At 47.3% G+C, this 18,975-nt stretch overlaps 1 protein-coding gene across 2 annotated transcripts in view; it reads right to left on the bottom strand.

The window, feature by feature from the left end:
• The window catches only part of DYNC2I1 (dynein 2 intermediate chain 1), a 510,705-nt gene extending 491,762 nt beyond the window's left edge, over positions 1 to 18,943 (bottom strand). Inside the window, exon 1 of one of the 2 annotated variants that reach the window (XM_085631946.1) lies at positions 18,797 to 18,943. In XM_085631946.1, coding sequence (XP_085488072.1) covers positions 18,797 to 18,811 — 15 coding nt within the window. In that variant the 5' untranslated portion in view covers positions 18,812 to 18,943. The remainder of the gene's footprint in view (positions 1 to 18,796) is intronic. The other variant, XM_085631948.1, reaches the window with a different exon arrangement.
• Positions 18,944 to 18,975: the final 32 nt, after the last annotated feature.

The following is an 18,975-nucleotide window of genomic DNA, read 5'->3' on the forward strand; positions in this document are numbered from 1 at the left end:
CTCCTTATACACACTGAAGATATTGAAGAGAATGCTCCATTATATTCTGTCAGTCCTGTAACAAAAACTGTTGTGACGCTCTAGTCTTGTCAAAATTAGACTACTGCTATGGGCTTTATTTGAATATGCAACTGCAGTTTGCAAACAAGCTCCGATTCCTTCAAAATGCAGCAACAAGGTTGCTGCTGGGGATACCTAAATTTCAATCAGCAAATCCTGCTTGGTGGAAGTTTCATTGGCTACCTATTAAACAAAGAATTTGCTTTAAAGCCTTGTGCATCATGTACAAAGCACTGCATGATATAGGCCCGAAATATCTCAAAGACAATTTTAAGTGGTATTATCCCGACATGCGTCTAGGCTCAAGTGCTGCCAAAAACATTGTTGTCCCCAAATTCAAATGCTCCTCATGGGGCGGGAGATGTTTTGTGGTGTGTGCTTCTAAACTGTAGAACACCCTCCTGTGCACATCAAATCCATGCCTGATCTTCTGTCTTTTAGGAAGGTTATAAAAACTTGGTTTTTAAACAACTATTTGGGCTTCGGAACGCTTTATCAAGGGCAGAGCCTAGACATCTCCGGGTATTTGTGCGCTTTACAAATCCCTGTAGCATACACTCACACACAAACATGCACTCATACACATACACATTCTCTCACAGACACTCTTCGTTCACACACTCCGTTTTACACACTCATACTCATTCTCATTATATCTCTTGCACTCTTTTGTACATTTGTGCTCTGTTATACTCACAGACAACACATGCTGCCGCTCACACTCCCATTACTAAAATCTGCTTGTATTGCGTTTGAAAGGCTTGCATTGTTGCTGCCCTGGCTATTTGTGTCTTGCCTTTTAGTGAAAATTAGTAAAACATGTTCTCCATACACTATTCAGAAATCATAACTTATGATCTTGTCAATGCTTGTTACAAGTATGATGTGAATGAAAAAGTGCACTTCCTTAAAATAGCTGTAATGGGTTTATATTTAGTTTCACAAGTGAATCAAGAAGAAACTCTTAATCAATCCACTTTTTAACAAGCATTTACAATGCAATGGTCTCGGCATTGTTAAAGTTAGAGCTATTGGCATTGCTCATGACCTTATTTTTGTTTATGTTTTTGTTTTTAAAACATTTAACCTCTTCGATGCCGATGACGGAACGGTTCCGTCATGCACGCCGGTTGGGCTGTGCTTATGACGGAACCGTTCCGTCATGGCCCCGCCCGTGCTCAGATCTTTCAGCACTGCGCGGGAATCCGCGCAGCGCTGAAGAGGTTAACCCCTTCGGTGCTCATGACGGAACGGTTCCGTCATGAGCCACGGTTGAGCTGTGCTCATGACGGAACCGTTCAGTCATGACCACGCCCGCGCAAGATTCCGTCAGCACAGCGGCGGAATTTGCGCAGCATGGAAGGGGTTAAAGAAACGGCATTGTTATTTACAAAATGTCAATAGCTTAATCTCTCTCAAATGCGAGACCTATTTTTGTGCAGGTTTCCTTCCTGCACAAAAATAATCATCCCCTCAACGCAGGCACCCTTGTACCATGGTACAAAGGTACCTGTGTTGGCACACGGCAGCCCATCATGCGCCAGTGCAGGGGAAAAGGACAGGAATGCGTCGTATCTGATAGATATAGTGCATTCCTGCCCTTTTCGTTTGCCATAGGGCAGATCAGCAAAAGCAGCTAATAGCAAAGCACATTGGTAAGACCTCACGTTGCTGAGTCTGGCCATCAGGGAAGCAAGCACACGTTGTGTGGTCATTCTCTGCTTGAGATATTGTCCATCAACCTCTATGCGATACTGACAGCATAGAAAGAAATGCCAGACTAATTGAGAGAATGTTACAATTCCAAAAAATGGGTGCAGGTACGGCCTTAACTATAAAAATGCTCCAATCCAAGATGGCCGCTATCAGTATTCTAACGTGGAAGTATTCCGGTCGAATTAGCAGAAATATTTGTTTTGGGCAAAATTTGAACTGCTATAAACAACCGGATGCGGCTCAATTCAAATTATGCACTAGGCAAGAGCAATATGCTGTCTAAAAGAAAAAGAAACAACATCCTGGAAAAAGCAAACACTCATAGGGAATGAAAGATTAAATAAAGCATGTAAAATGTAAGCAGAAACAACATGGTGAACTTAACGCTTTTACAGTCATAATGCAGAAATCAACGAGTATTTTTGCCTGAAAACTACAGGGCCCAGTAAGGACCCATTTCAATGTCCACTGCTTATATGCTTACAAAAAGTAAGCAGTATGGTTTAAAAAGACCACATTTGTGAACACAAAGCCGCCGTATACATTTTGTTTTCCAATCCACCCATCAACCAGGTATTGCAGTACCTCCAGGTTTGGCGCACTTCCCCACCAGGGAAACAACAGCGCTTCACTGCAAACTCAGTAAAGTGACGCTAATGTTTTTGGGGTTTGAATAAAACCAACCTGGCCACTTTAAGAACACTCCGTCTTGTTTTTTTTATTGATTTTTCATATTATGAACCTTTTATTTCTGTGGCTGCACTTTGCAATAGAAAAATGTACAAACTGCATTTCCAGCAAAAGTTTTCTTTTTTGCATCCATTTCACAGGGGAACAAATGAATGACAGGAAGAAAGAGAGGGTGAGAACCATTTCTTGAGTCATGGTTTTCGGTAAGTGAGGAGGAGTTAGAGAGGGAATAAGAGTAAGAAAGAGTGGGGGGGGCAGCTGCCAGCGGCAGAAGCGGACAAATTCCTTGTCTCGTCCGGGCAGGAAGCAAGAGACGGGGAGACCTTTTCCTTCTCTGCTCCCCGCCCGTCCCCGAACAGCGCTTCACTGCAAAACTCAGTAAAGTGAAGCTAATGTTTTTGGGGTTTGAATAAAACCAATCTGGCCACTTTAAGAACACTTTTTATTGATTTTTCATATTATGGACCCCAGGACCCCGCAGGAGCTCGCCGACTTTGTAACCACCAAAGAAAGGTATGCGACCTCCCTAAGCAGCTGCTATGCTGTGATGAAATACGGCTAAAAATGCGAAGTGAAAGCGCCTGTTTCCTTGCTGGCAGCCGGGGAAGCCAGTGTAGGCAGCCTGCTATAGTTTAGCAGCAGGCGCTGTGCAGAAAAAACAGAAAGGTGCTCAGCCTATTGAAGCGTCCGCCATACTGTGATGAAGTGGGGCTGAAAATTAAAAGTGAAATGACGTTTAAACAGGGCCTGCAAATATGCATTTTACAATGGTCTCTGCCTGTTTCCTTCTGCAGCAGCACTTCCAAAAGGGACCAATTTACAAAAACCTTCACCGTTGTATTTTCTGTACGTGATTCAGGATTCAAATGGAGCACATACAATCTGATTTCTTTTGTCGGAACAGCAGCGACATGCAGGAGGTGGTGGGGGATGCCACGGGGAGATGAGGTGATTAATGGCAAACATGAAGTGCGACGGCCGGAGCCTTGGTAAAGAAAGAAAACAAGCAACGGAGAGTGACTAAAAAGGAAACGGAAACAAAGTTTCCTGAAAAACACTATGCCCCTCACACTCCTGTACTGCAGCTGAACATGTCTCCTCACCTCTCAGACGGCCTCCTGCCCACCAGCCCTGTGCACTGTAATTCGTTTTGTTGATTTTAATGGCGGGGCCTCTGGAGCTGCCCTGGGAAGGGGCACACGAGGGAACAGAGGACTGCCCTTGTAGATAGTGCCACCTGTGAGCTGTTACAAGCTGATCTACAGCAGCCAGCCGGAGAGGACAGGGGGAGGAGACCAGAGCAGCAGCCAGACACAGGAGCACCGAGGGAGCAGTGAGCAGGGGGAGAGGACGAGCACACCACCGCCTTTGTCGGAGGTCAAGCAGAAATGCCTCAGAGAAACGCAGCGTCGTTTTCGGATTCGGGGCGTGTTTTTCTTTCTCTCCTCTTGCCATTTGGCTGGAATGTTTACAATCCAGAGGAGAGAAAGAAACTAAAAAACACGCCCCGAATCCGAAAAAGACAGGGCTTCTTTGGAGAGATAAAAAGCTCTTCTCCAATGGCTGACCAGCATTTAAGAGGCCAGCCAATGGAGAAGAGGGAAGAAGAGGGGCGGGTTAAAGCCCCATTTCTAAAACATAAAATCTCACGAGCGAGACTGCGCAAGCGCAGTCTTCGCTAGCCGAGACCTAAAAACGAATATCACAGTATTCAACTGATCTTATGAAATGCTTGACTCCTTTGGCGAACATGTTTTTTTTATCCAGTAACACTTTGCATGTTGGGATTTTCAGCCCCAACTTACAATGTAAAAAAACAGAGGGACCAATGTGCCTATGTGAGTGCAGGGTGAGCAGCGAAAGAGACAGGTGAGCTGCGGGAGTGACTGGTGAACGCTTGGTGAGAAGAGTTAGTGCACTGTGAGTAGGGTGTCCCAGTGAGTTCTGGCAGACTATTGTGCCTGTGTGCAAGCAGGGTGAGCTGCATGAGTGATGAGTGAATAAAGCGAATGGAGTGCATGTGTGAGTGCAGACTGAGCATTGTACCCGTGTGAGTGCAGGGTGAACTGTCTGAGTGCCTATCTGAGTGCAAGGTGAGTGATGTGTCCATGTGAGAACAGGGTAAGAGGAGTGAGTGCAGGGTGAGTGATGTGCTCATTTGAGTTTGGGTGCAGGTGAAAGTGCAGAATGTGAAGAAAGAATGTATGGTCAGTGACATGCTTATTTAAGATTGAGTGCAGGGTGAGTGGTGAAACTACAGGGTGAGCAGTAAAAATGAGAGGTGAGTGGAGTGTCATGTGAATGCAGGGTGAGTGGTGTGCTCATGTGAGTGCATGGTAAGAGGAGGGTAAATGGAGTAAGTGGAGAGTGAACAGTGTAAGTGTATGGTGAGCAGTGTAAGTACTGTGTGATCAGTGAGACTGCAGAGTGATCAGTGAGACTGCAGAGTGAACGGTGAGAGTGACAGATAAGTGGAGTGTCATGTTCATGCAGAGTGAGCAGTGAGCTCGAAAAGTGCAGAGTAAAAGGAGGCTGAAAGCCATTAGAACAGAGAGAACTGCATGAGAGCATGGTGAGAGGTATAAGTACAGTGTGATCCCTGTGAGCGCAGGGCGAGTGAAGGGACTACGGTGAGAATGACAAGTAAGTGGAGTGCCATGTAAGTGTAGGGTGAGCGGTGTGATCGTGTGAATGCAATGAAAGAGGAAGGTGAATGGCATGAGTGCATTGTGAGCAGTGTAAGTGCTATGTGATAGTTGTGAGTGCAGCCTCAGCTTGAAAGTGAAAGATGAGCAGTGAGAAAGATGGGAGAGGTGTCTGATTGCAGGATGCATTCCCAGTACTCAAGATGTTATCCACGGTTGTCGAGTGGGGTTTCAGATATAATTTAAACTATTGCTATTATGGCATCAATCAGGGATGGAGGGTGGAGGAAATAAATGATTTGCAGATAATGCAACAAACTTTCAACCTCTTGATATGCCTGTTCTTAATAACGAGTTTTTGGTGAATAACATGAAGGTTTTCGTACTTACTACACCAAAATCTTCATGTTCTGGTAAATACCAGGCATATTCACCCTGAGAAATATCTGCAGGCTTGACCTGCCGATATTTATCATAAAAGCTACAACTGCAATATGTAGAATAACAGCGGTTACAGCACACATCGCAACTAACGGGGCTGATTGTACAGAGGTCCCAAGTAGGTTATTGACCCTACATTTCAGAGGTTTGCAGCGGTTTCAAGATCTTTCCAGAGATTCTCATTGACAAAATGATGTTTTTTTCCTGATATTTATCTTTTAAGTGGGCTTCATTGGTGGTTTTATGTGGGGCAAAGTGTCAATCAAAGTATCACACATTTGGCACTAGTATGTCACTTGTAAGTAAAATGAAAACATGCAGTGGTCACACACAACCAATCTGAAAAATGTGGTCGACAAACTGACTGACGGATCAACAAGATTTGTTCAACCATATTTGGGGCCCGTTCTTGAAGAAGCTACATCATTATTCACTTTGAGTTGCCACCTTGTATCATGACTCAGTAGATTTACTGTCTTCTCCTTTAATAAACTTTCACCCACAAAGAGACCATTTTTCTAGTCAAAACTTTGAATTGCTAGTATATTTGTTTAGATAAAAAAATATTCTTTAATACTCCAGTTGAATTGCTGCAGTAAGGATCTATTGTCTCCCCTCAACTCTCCCTTGTTTTTCTTTTTTTTCCCTCCTACCATGTAATTGCCTTTAGATCCAAGTTACCCTATTTGACTGGGATTCAAATGAAAATATAATAATAAAAATAGATTTTTTTTAAAACAAATAATTGGGGCGTGGCCAAGCACGGGCTGAAGATGGCTGTGCTGTGAGGGAGCTCCGTCATCCTACCCGGCCAACGACTATCCTGATTAATGATCCGACTTGCCCGTTAAAGATTTCTAGAATCGGAACGTGAGCGGAGCCCACCCCGCTGGCTCCGGTGATCGTGGGGTGCCCAGCAGCGGAGGAATCGCCACCGGAAGAACGGACCGCGGCAGGGCCTGCAGCCACGACCCACAGTACTGGGCCCGGCCGACTGTGGGGCTCCGCCCGGCCCTCTGCAATTCGGTGGTGACCCAGCGACTTGGAAGCGGGCGCGGGGGCGCCCGAGGTGGCGGCCGCCTAGGAGGCTATTTCATTTGTGTAAGGAGGCTGTGGCGGAGGAGCACTCAGAGCCTTGGCGGAGCTCTAGAAGAGGGGAGAGACAAGCTGCAGCGGTGATGCAGGGCACGCTGGCCGAGACACGCAAGATGGCGGCAGCGCGTCCCTGATCTTCACTGCCTCCCGCGATCTTTGCTACGGAGGTTGACCTGTCTGCCCCCGGGAGTTCTGGGGTCCGCTTGCACTTTTCTGACACACGCCCCCTGCTGCCTGCACCCCCAGGTGAGTTGCTGGTGGGGGTGATCCTCCATTGCGGGGGCAAAGCACGGACTCAGCGCACAGCTGGGTTCTCAACACCATGACCGCTGGGCTGCGGAGCTCTAGATCGGCAACGCTATGACCCTGGACACACCCTGATTGGAAGGTCCACTCCCCCCCCTTCCTGTTCTGGCCTGTTGGTCCGGGGCCATGGATGTAAGAGGAGCCACGACATTGGTGCAGCCGGGCAGGCCCTGGGGAGCTGAACATGCACTGCCAGCAAGACTTGTGGTACTGGTCGCACTGGGGTTTCGGAGTGGAGCGGGCTCAGTTGGACTGGGGCCGGTGAAAAGTGTGGGGCTTGTGTTGGGGGCTCCTCCCCCCCCCTCTCATCCAGAAGGTGCGCAAAACTGCCCGGGTTGTGGGGTGTGACTTGCTGAATCTGCTTCCTTCCGGCCCGGGCCGGCGGCGGTCCCGGGCCCAGTGCATAGACGGGAGCGCGCTCTAGTGCCCCCACTGGTGAATACACTACGGAGCAGTGGACTTCGGCGTCCGGGATCGGCGGGGCCGGAGGCAGGGAGGGGAACTGAGCCCGGCTGGGGCGTGCTGGAGGAGTGGTGGAACGCAGAGCAGCTTGCCAGGAGGGTGCACGGGCCGTGAGGTGGTCATTGGTGGTGGCGTATTCTCAGCGGTGGTGTATATCCTCAGCTTCTCTCGCCTCTGCCGCCCCTGCATACCCGTGTTGAACAGCTTTGCACCATCTCCGGTGAGTCCTCGCCGCCCCTCTGGAATTGGCTGGTTGGTGTGAGCTGGGGCGGGCCGCAATGGATCGCGTCAAGACCACGGGACCGCGTGGATCCAAGAGCACGCAATCAAACAAACTGGATCGCTATACTGTCCCCAAAGATGCAGAACAGACCCATGAGCCCAGAGATTCAGGCTCCGGAGGACCGGGTGAGGAGGAGCAAGAAATCTCTCTCAAAGATGTTATGGCTGCCATCACTGGGGTCAAGACTTCTCTGGACACGGTGGCTATAGATGTTAACCTCATTAGGGCGGATATGGGTAAACTAAATGAAAAGGTTGAGCAAGTGGAAATTACGACAGCTAGCTTAGTGGACGATGTCTCACAACTCCAAGGGGCGGTCAAGGAACTTCAGGACTTCCGCACCTATGCCGCCCTCAAGCTGGACGATTATGAAGGCCGCTTGCGTCGCAATAACATACGCATTCTTGGGGTTCCGGAAAACTCGGAGGGACAAACGCCGGACCTTTTTGTTGAGGACCTAATTCTCAACCACTTGAAACCCAAAGGCCTCAGTAAGTTCTTTGTTGTCGAGCGTGCCCACAGGATCCCGGGCGGCTGTCCCAAGCCGGGCGCTCCCCCGCGGCCCATGTTGGCGCGGGCCCTGAACTTTCGAGACAGAGATGTTATCCTTCAGAACTCCAGAGCCGGAGCCCCCCCGCGGTTTGAGAACTCAGACATATCCTTCTTTCCAGATTTTACCCAACGGGTGCAGCGAAAAAGACGATCCTTCGTGTCGATCAAGCGTGTCCTCAGGGATTGGGGAATGAAGTATTCCATGCTGTTCCCTGCCCGTCTTCGGGTTGAGGTGGAGGGACGAGTGTGGTTTTTCGACCATCCCGAGGCAGCTGCCCGATTGGATTGAGAGTAGAGGTGCGAGGAGTCTGACTCACCGAGGGGGGGGGGGGGGGGGGGGGACATTGATAATAGCTCATCGGCCTGAGACAAGAACTGTCCGGGGGTCGGGCTCTTACCTCTGGCAGTATTGGGTGGGTGGGGGGTGGGAGGGGACATCTGGTGCTTCTGCCTTTTGGTACGTGGACTCACATGGGCCGTTATGATTTTAGTAAGATGGGTATACAGTAGATTTGCTGGGCTGGGTAGGGGCGGTCCACATCCTCCCCCCTCTGGGGCTTTTTTTCTTTCTCTTTTGAACAGTTGTTAGGGCGACAGGTTTTTCATGGGCAGTTCTAAGCCCAGAGGGCAGGGCAGCGGGGTGGGGGGTAGTTGGGTGGGAGTGTTTTATGTTTGGCTTGAAGTTTTTGTTTACATCAGCAACTGCTAGTGATACAATGCTCCGGAAAGTGGGGGTGACCGCAGTTAGTTTTGATATATATATCGATATGGCACCAGTGGAGGACAGAGGGGTTAAACTGTTGAGTTGGAATGTCAACGGGCTGGGGGACAAAATCAAGCATAGTGTCGTTCTTCAGAGTATTAAGCGTCACGCCCCTGACATTGTTCTGCTACAAGAAACACATTTGGTCGGCAACACATCGAGAAGTGAGGCATTTGGCAAGGGGCATTTCGGATCACTCACCAGTCTGGCTCCAGGTGGTGCTAGGTCACCAACAACAGGGTTGTGTCGCCCCCATCAATCCATGGTATTTTCGCGATCCCCGTGTCCGCCGAGAGCTCGGTGGGACCATGGATAACTATTTCAGCGAGAATGTACGCTCGGTGGGATCCCCGCAGATGCTCTGGGAGGCATTTAAGGCAGTGCTACGGGGTCAGGCCCTTTCCTTAATATCTGGGAAGAAGAAGGAACAACGCAAAGATAGCGCTGGAGGTAGAGGTGGGAAAATTGGATTCAGATTTAAACGTAGCGGTCACACCAGACAAGCTCCACGTACTCGGACTCAAGCAGCAGGAATACAGGGTGCTTGCGACGGATCAGGCTAAGGCCATGGGGAGAGCGGTTCAGGGGCGTTTGTATGAGGTGGGCAACAAGGCCGGGAAACTTTTGGCCTGGTTGGACAAGAAAGAGTGGGCCAGCCGACTGGTGCCTGAGCTTCGAGGACGGGAGGGTACTTCCCTGTCGGACCCGCAAGCAATTGCGGGCTGCTTCGCGACCCACTACCAGGCTGTCTATACTTCTACAGCCCCTTACCCTATTGAGGACTCCCGCCAGGTGCTCACTGACATCACCTTAACCAGGCTGTCGGCGGTCGACCATGATTTCATGGAAAGGGACTTGGCCAACGACGAAATAGCGGCTGTCATACAATCGCTCAAGCCTGGTAAAGCCACCTGCCCAAACGAGCTACCGGTTGAGCTGTACAAGCTCAAACCAGACAAGTTAGCCCCATACCTGAGGGCCATGTATGAGGACGCGAGGCACGCGGGAATACTACCATTAGACCAACGTACTGCCACAATCATCACTATTCACAAAGAGGAGAAACCCAAAAATGAATGTGGTTCATACAGACCGATATCTCTGTTGAACGCTGAACCCAAGATCTTGGCTCAGCTTCTGGCTACCCGGCTCTTGACAGCGATTGGATTTCTGGTTCACCCTGACCAATCAGGGTTCATACCGCACCGTAACACGGCGCTGAACCTGTGCAGGGTCCACGGGGTACTGGGCAGGGCGGCCACAATATCGGAGCCGGCGGTGATAGTATCCCTAGACGCAGCCATGGCCTTTGACATCATCGAATGGAACTACCTTTGGGCGGTGTGGGAGAAATTTGGGTTCGGCCCCAAATTCATACAGTGGGTGCACTTACTATATTCCCAACAAATGGCCCAAGTGGTGGTTAATAACAAGAAGTCGACTGCCTTCGAGCTTGGCAGAGGGACCCGTCAGGGCTGCCCCCTGTCCCCACTGCTGTTTGCCCTAGCTCTGGAACCGTTGGCAGCGTGGATACGTCAGGACCTGTGTGTAAGGGGTATGCGCTGGTCCCCAGACTGGGAGGACCGGATTTCTCTCTATGCGGACGACATTCTCTTGTACTTGTCCTCCCCAAGGAACTCACTGATAGCGGTCTTGGATATTTTCACGACCTTTGGACGGTACTCTGGCTACTCCATAAATTAGAACAAGTCCCTCCTGTTTGTGGTGGCGGGTGAGCCCCCGATTCCACCGTCTGGGTGCCCACTGCGAATCTGTACCGAGGAGTTTACTTACCTAGGTGTCTTCCTCAGTTTAGACTTCTCTCTTCGTTATTCCCGAAACCTTCAGCCCCCCCTGCTTCAGCTGCGCAAAGACATCGCCAGGTGGAAGGCGCTCCCCATCTCTTTGTTAGGTAAAGATGCTCTTTTTAATACGATGTCTCAACCCCGATTCCTCTATGCCCTTCAGAACTCCATGGATCTGATACCCCCGTCATATTTCCGAGAGGTCGAGAGCCTCCAACGAGATCTGCTCTGGAACGGTAAACCGCGCATCGCTCTCGGTAAACTTTCCCTAAATTGGTATGACGGTGGCATCAGCCTCCCAGACATACGATTGTATCATTGGGCGTCACATTTGTCCGCCATTAACCACTGCACATTTGGTCAGCCATGGGACCCGGGATATAACATGGATAGGTGGCTCCTCCCGGGAGGGACCTTTAGTAGAGCCCTTTATTCTAGGCCTCGGCGCTATCCTCTTACAGGCCCCACTAACCATTCAGTACACGTTTGGCATGCGGCCACCAATCGCTTAGGCTGGAGAAGGAAGTTGACGCTTGCAACGCCGCTATGGGATTCCGAGCAACTGGGTGATCTATGGAAGAGTAAGGGATTTGCCAAATGGGATCTCATAGGTATTGCAAACATAGGGGATCTGTGGGATAAATCTGATATTAAGTTTTTTGCATCGCTACAGCAGCAATATTGCCTGGCCGAATCTGAGCGCTTCCGATACACACAGGTTTGACATGCGCTTCGCACACACTTATTGCCCAGCACCACGCCGCCTGAATCCTCCTCACTGGAAGATAGGGTACTAGATGGCCATCTCCCTGACAGCACTATCTCTCTAATATATAAGAAACTGGTAAATAACGTTCCGGATCCCCTCCTGGCTCTCCGAGAAAAGTGGACCAGGGATGGCATAGAAATGGATGATGAGGAATGGCAGGAGGCAGTCTCCTCTCCCAGGGTTGTGGCAATTTCAGCTCGCCTCCGTCTCATTCAATTAAAAATCCTCCACCGTGTCTATGTAACAGGGCCCCAACTGGTACGAATGGGAAGGGTGGAAGAGGGCGCCTGCAGGCGCGGTTGTGGCCAGCAGGGGACCTTTTTCCATATACTTTGGGAATGTACGCAGATCCAATGCTACTGGCATGCCATTCATGACATTATCAACACTGTTCTGTCAGCGCAGCTCCGAGTGGAGGCCCGTAGATGTCTCCTGAACATCTGGGAGCCGACTGACCTGAATGTTTGCTTGACACAGTAGGTGACTCTGGGGCTAATGTTTGCCAAGAGGAATATTGCTCAGCGGTGGGGGGCTTCGGATCCGCCCACGGCACGGGATTGGGAGAAAGACATGGATTGGGCAATGTTCAGAGAGAAGACTGTATATGTGTCACGTGGATCTCCCCAAAAAAGGTCTCGTGTGTGGGGCATGTGGAACTCCTATAGAGGAGATATCTGTCAGCCCCCCTTAACCCCTGCATGTGACGATCCCCCCTTTGCCTTAGACATTCCACCATGCTCGATTGTATTTTGTGTATTGCCTTCTGCACCGCTGATGCCCATTGGTCTGCCCCTCCCATATGACCATGTAACTGCTGATGTTTGTTTTTTGCTTGTCAAATAATATTTAAAATATATTTTTTTTAAAACAAAAAAAAAAAATGAATATTTCCTTTTTCAGCAACAACTCTGGCCTTGCACCGGCACTGACTGGCCTCATCCCAGAGCCCTACAATTATCTAAAGGCAGGGCTCGAGTAGAGGGTAGGCGCCGTCTTCACACTATTTTCAGCGGGTAGACGCCGTCTACCCTGCTGTAAAGCTGGCCACTTTGAGCCTAGTGCCACATTCTCCCGGACTTCAGAGAAATATGCTGAACTCGTCCCGGTCTCGTTTTCTGACACGGGACACGTTCAGTAGTGCCTGCATGTTGTCTGCTTTTGTTCCGAGCAGCAACATGCAGGCAGGGAAGAGGCTTATCAGATTCCAGCTTCGCCCATAAGAAAAGCCGGAGTTATGGGGCCATTAGGCATCTTTTTTAGGTCTCGCCTGACCCAGCGCTTGAGCTGATCTGGCGAGACTTTAAGTAAGGGGTTCAAAAAATGCTACCGCCGGCCACAGCTTGCAGTGCATGAGCGCGGGCACCCGCTTGAGCAGAGGCGCCATATGGCGTGATTACTGCTGCACGCGCACCACTCGTGTGCTTCCAGATGCCGGGTTGCCTCTGGGGGTCTCTTGTTCATCGGGCCAACATGCTAGAGCCGCTTCGTGCTCATTGACAATCCGGACTCATCTGCCATTTTAGATGACTTAAATGACAACGCCGTCCGTTTCAAGCCGCCCAGCCCTAACTGTTCCACTAAACCATAAACCCTTTCTTTAGTCAGCATGTTATTCATACTTTCTGACGCTGCCGTATTTGTGTTTTCCACTCAAACCCAATGTCCACCCAGCCCCCCTTGCTCTTTTTCAGGGACCCCAAGGTTCAGATCGTCTATTGTGGAACCTGCATTCCGCCAGCCCTAAAAACAGAGCCTGAATAAAGCTGCTCTGATGGGCCCTCAAACCCTGAAGTACTTAACGTGTTTGTTAACTACCGGTGCACTATAAGGCCGCAAGCCTCGCCTTGTCAGCAACTGCGGGTCAGCTGCCTTGCCTGAATTAACTGTAACCACTGCTGCTGCTTCAGCCAAAATAGGTACTTTTGACAACGTGACACTTTCCCCAAACTGGCTTTGCAAAATAAATTCCCCACTGCGTGAAGGGTGCATCATAAAACACTCCTTCAGGGCTGAAATAACTTTGTTAGCTAAATTGTTCCCCTCTTCCAGGACCGACATTAAAATTGTGTTTAAAGAAAAAACATGCGCACGTATCATCAAGTTCAGGCTTCAAAACATAATGTTGACCGGGTGCGTTCAAAACTTCCCCCTTACTGTCAACAACAAATACAGAGCACCGCCCTGCAGGGGAGGTGCCCTCCTCAACTGGCAGCCTGGGTGTATGAACACTTGCGGCCGCGCTCTTGGCCCGCCTTCCCCTCCCACGTGGTGCCGCAGTTGACTGTTCCGCCCCGCTGACACCGCTTTTCTTCTTCGAACCACCCAGCTCGCTCGCACTGCGGGAGTCTGCCAGGACTTGCGGTAACTGCTCAATACCTCCCACGGACCGCAAAGACAAACTGGAGACCAGAGGCATAGCGCAACACACAGCGGGCTATACCGAGACATTCCCTGTCACAGGTACAATACTGGAAGTTTTATCACACGCTGGCGCATTCTTAGTTTTATCTTTTGACGTCAAGCAAGCTTTTACCGCAGCCGTGACGCCCTTCGCTGCTTTTCTTTTAGGCCTTTCAAGACCCACCCAAGCTTCATCTGGCACCTCCGGCTTAAGTAAATCCTCCCTCCCTACTTCACAGAGGATTCTAATAGCATTACGAATGTCCTCGCTGTCCGCCATAGCTCTGCCCCACCATAGAATTTACCACAACAAGCATTGGCATAGCCAATAGGTCTCGCTTTTGGGACCTTATAAGTATATAGTTATGCAGCACAATATCCTTGGTGCAACAACATCAACTGTTGCATGGCTAAACACTTAAAAGGTCCCAAAGGCAAGACCTATTGGCTAAGCCAATGCTTGGGTTTTATTTTTTAGTATCCTGGCTGGGAACAATCGGGAGCCTCAGACCTAGATGTAATGGACGGGAAACAAAGGCTCACATCTTATCACTTCACAGGTATTTAAGATAGAAATGCTTTTGACATTGTTCAGTCCCTGTATATAAGAGATATGCATACACTATAAGATTGTCAGATGGGTTGCTTGCCCCATTATTTACACAAAAAATGTAAATACCACTATTTTCTTTTATTTCTTTTATTGCACTTTAGTATTACTCATCCAAATGCAGGGCGTCAGAATGCTTTACATCACACATACAGACTATATATTTACAGTACCACATATGTGTGAATATCAATACAAAGGATGTGTTACATAACACAGTGAGGATTACAATGTGTTTATACCTCACTGTGCTATATTAGAAGGAATACAATGTATGAAATGCAAGTAACAAAAGGATCTCTTTCTTAAAAGAAGTAACCCACTTACCTATTTACATAGAATAAAAATATGTCATCTGCGTGTTACATAAGGTGGTTTGCAGGAGACATATTTAATCATCTATGCTACTTAGATTCAAAACTAGGACTAGACAAAGCACAGATCTCTTCAGCAAATAGGTTATCCTCCAGGGTTATCTTACCATTATTATTATTCCCTGAGATTCAGCTGGCACACAAAGATCTCTGCAGCAGGTGCCATAACCCCATAGGATATTTTAAAATACAGACATTGCAACCGATGAAGAAGAACAGATTTCCTGCCACCTTTCTCCTTGTAGCCAATTTATTTTTAGAAGGGTTTAAAAAAATATATATACACGTTGAGGCCCAGATTTTGCATCGGAGTTGCGTCAATATTTTGGCACAATCCCAAAGCAAAATCTATTTTTATTAATATTGTAATGCACCCAAATGTACTCATGATAGACCTGCTAAACATATGTGGGGTCGTAAGATCTGATGTCACTTCCTGTGAGGTCATGGGTTGTGATGCCACTTCTTGTGATGCCACATGCAATGTCACGCGCCATGATTTCACTTCTTGTGATGCGCCATGATTTCACTTCTTGTGATGTCACACAGGGCGATGTCACATGCGGCGATGTCACACCCATTCTGCCTAACTTGGTGAGTCCCCTACTTCGTTTTTTTGGTTTTGCCTGCACAGCTCTTGAGCTGTGCTTGTGAAATCTCTTGTATTTAGTATATCTTACAGGGGGCTCTTATCAGTTCCCATTGCCGAATTGCTATGCTCATTCACTTTTGTGTGGTACTTTTTTTTGTTACCGTTCCTTGGCTGCATGCATTTACAATACTACTGAAGCTGTTCACACTGTTTAAGCCCCATTCATTGTCAAGATAAGATCTCTTCCCACGGAAAAGGCAGACAGCTTCTAACAGTATGCGGCAATGCTTGCTTTTTATTACTTGGTTATGTAAAGCAGATGCTTTAGCTTAAGAACGTTTGTGGCATTTCCTATTCATGCCTCAGTACCTTTCTTTGCACTTTTTAGGCATTATCGGATCGATTTTTTCAACTTAATATATTCCGCGATTATGATCCAATTCTAAATGTTGTAATAAACATTGCATGTTAAAAATAAAGTTAATATACGAAAACTATTCTATATTTTACTACTAAACAGGCAGCCACAAGTGCAGTTACCTTGCAGACAACAGGGTAATGATTTGAATGGTGCAGCAGGTGCAGTACCACCGGGCCCAAAAGTTCTATGAGTTCCTCTAAAGGCATAATATTGCTATATTTTACTATTAAACAAGCAGTCACAAATGCAGTTCCTTGCATTTAAAAGGGACTTGATTTGATTAGTGCAGCAGGCGCAGTGGCAACAGGGCCAAAAGCTCTAGGGACACCACTAAACTCAGATTATTGCTAAAAGGTAAAACTCAACAGGCAGTCACAAGTACAGTTAGCTTGCAGACAACAGGGTCATGATTTGAAATGTGCAGCGGCAACAGACCCAAAAGTTATCAGTTCTCCTCTAAACACATAATATTTCTATATTTTACTACTATAAAGGCAGTCGCAATCGCAGTTACATTGCAGTTACATGGGGCTTGATTTAAATGGTGCAGTGGCACCGGGGCCAAAAGCTCTACACACCCCACTAAACACCTATTATTGCTATATTTTACAACTAAACAGACAGTCACAAGTGCAGTTATCTTTCAGGCACTAGGGTCATAATGTGAATGGTGCAGCAGGTGCAGTGGCACTGGGGCCAAAAGTTGTCATAACTCCACAAAACACCAAATATTGCTATAATTTACTATTAAATAGGGAGGCACAATTGCAGTTATATTGCAGTTAAACAGGGTTTGATTTGAACGGTACAGCAGGTGCAGTAGCATCGGGGCCAAAAGCTCTGGGGACCCCACTAATCGCAGAATATTGCTAAATTTTACACTAAACAGGCAGTCACAAGAGCAGTTATCTAGCAGGCACTAGTGCTATGATTTCAATGGTGCTGCAGCTGCAGTGGCACTGGGGCCAAAAGCTCTAGGAGCCCCTCTAAACACCAAATGTTGCAATATTTTACTATTAAACAGGCAGTCACAAATAGAGTTATCTTGCAGGCAATAGCGGCACAATATGAATGGTGCAGCAGATGTAGTGGCACCGGGTCCAAAAGTTGTCAGAACTCCTCAAAACTCATAATATTGCTATTACATCAATTAATTCTATTATATTCCTCTTTTATTTATTTTTTCAAAATGTTTTACCCGCTCTATACCACTAGTAGCACAATATATTGTCTTTTTGTACATAAACAAGTCATAAGACTTTAACAGACTTTCTGCAACGTATATTGTACAACTACAACCAAAAACAGCTTATTATAAATCACACTGGCGAAACCTACTCGAAGTCCTCTAAGGCCAAAATGAAACAAGCTTTCATGTGGCTTCTTCTTGCCACGCGCACTCTGGCCTCCTATGCCAAGAATTAAAGGAGTAGCATTACCTTTTGTTATAAAAAGGATAGAGAATTTAATACCAATCTGGTGGCTGAATTGTATAATGAGAAAGGAGAAAACCTGAGATAAATCCCGGCTTCCCCACTTGACAAAACTGTGTGATTCTAGCCAAATATTTTATTTCACTGAGCCTCCTTTTCGTTCATGAGCACACATAAGTGCATCTTTAAATATGTGAATTCAAGATGTGCGCAAGACAAAACCCTCATGTTTACTAGATCATAATGTTGCTCCATCTGTAACAAGAATCTAGGCAACATATAGGGCAGACGTGACAACTGACTTTCCTCTCAGTTCATTAAAGGAACTGTCATCAGGGAAAGATACAGGAATGTTTCTACGTTCATGTTTAAAAACAATTTCTTTTAAAAAAAATAGCTCTCAATGCAGTGATAAAATCTGATGTACTAAAATGAAACGCACCGCATGGTAAAGAAATACAATGTTTTGAATTATGAAGAAGCGTTATCATATTTTCACATGATGTGTGTTGCGTGATTTACATGTGAAATATTATATTCAAGGCTCGACTCGCGCACGGATTCTTAGAGCCAAGCCAGTCCCTTGACTCGGCTCTGGCATGGCTGTTCTTGTTAATCTTTTGGCTTTCCCACCTCTACAACAACCCTCGATTTGATAGTACAAGCACTCAAAAGCAGGCAGGTCTCCTACTCTGCCCTATTCCCAATGATGTCGCAGCCTTAAAGGGCTCTTTTAAGGGGTAATTTGTTGAAATGTTGACATTTAGAATAGGCAATAAAATCACATATGACGAGCTAAATGAAAACGGTATTATCAGTTGCCCCGCAAGTCCCGAGTAACAGTTTCAGCCCATCGTGGCTTTTTAGCTAATAGTATGTAGTATTTTAGGGCTTGCGGTTTTTCCTGCATCGTTGTAAAGTATGTGTTCACTCTGCAGCTATGGCGGAGTTTTGTAAAAAAAGATTGCAGCAAGTACTTAAAAACGACACGTGGGACCCCAATGTAAACAACAACGCTCAACTAGTTATTATTTGTAGGGTGTCAGTCACCCTCATAGAATTATATTGAACATTCAAACGCAACAAGCCATCACAGTAATCCATCGGGAAACTAGGTAAACCTGCTACACGGAGATACCAAAAATGGCAGAAGCATTAACGCTGAAACCTTTTCTTTTATTAAAAAGGTTGAACAATTCTTTACTCTTTAAATACAATCGAATTCAACGCCACTCAACGAACAAACAGAACTATCATTCTTTAGGACAATCTCCTTCTTTTGGGATAGCATATATTGAGTGTCAATATATGTTATCGTGCGCGACTTAACTCATACTTTTAATGTACCCAAACACAGGACCCAGTCTTTTGTCCGCTACCTTATCAGACTGCATGACTTCGGGGTACCCTTTCGCAGTTGTATGGGATTAGCGATCGCTGCTTGCTGTTACCAGGCGTAATCCACCTCTCTGTTGCTGTCACCGGCCGCCATGACACCAGAATCCGCGAAATAGCGCATGCGCGTTACTAGAGCTCGTGTAGCTCAAAGCGTCAGAAC

This window comes from Triturus cristatus, chromosome 10 (genome assembly GCF_964204655.1).
Source record: "Triturus cristatus chromosome 10, aTriCri1.1, whole genome shotgun sequence".
NCBI classification, from domain to species: domain Eukaryota; kingdom Metazoa; phylum Chordata; class Amphibia; order Caudata; family Salamandridae; genus Triturus; species Triturus cristatus.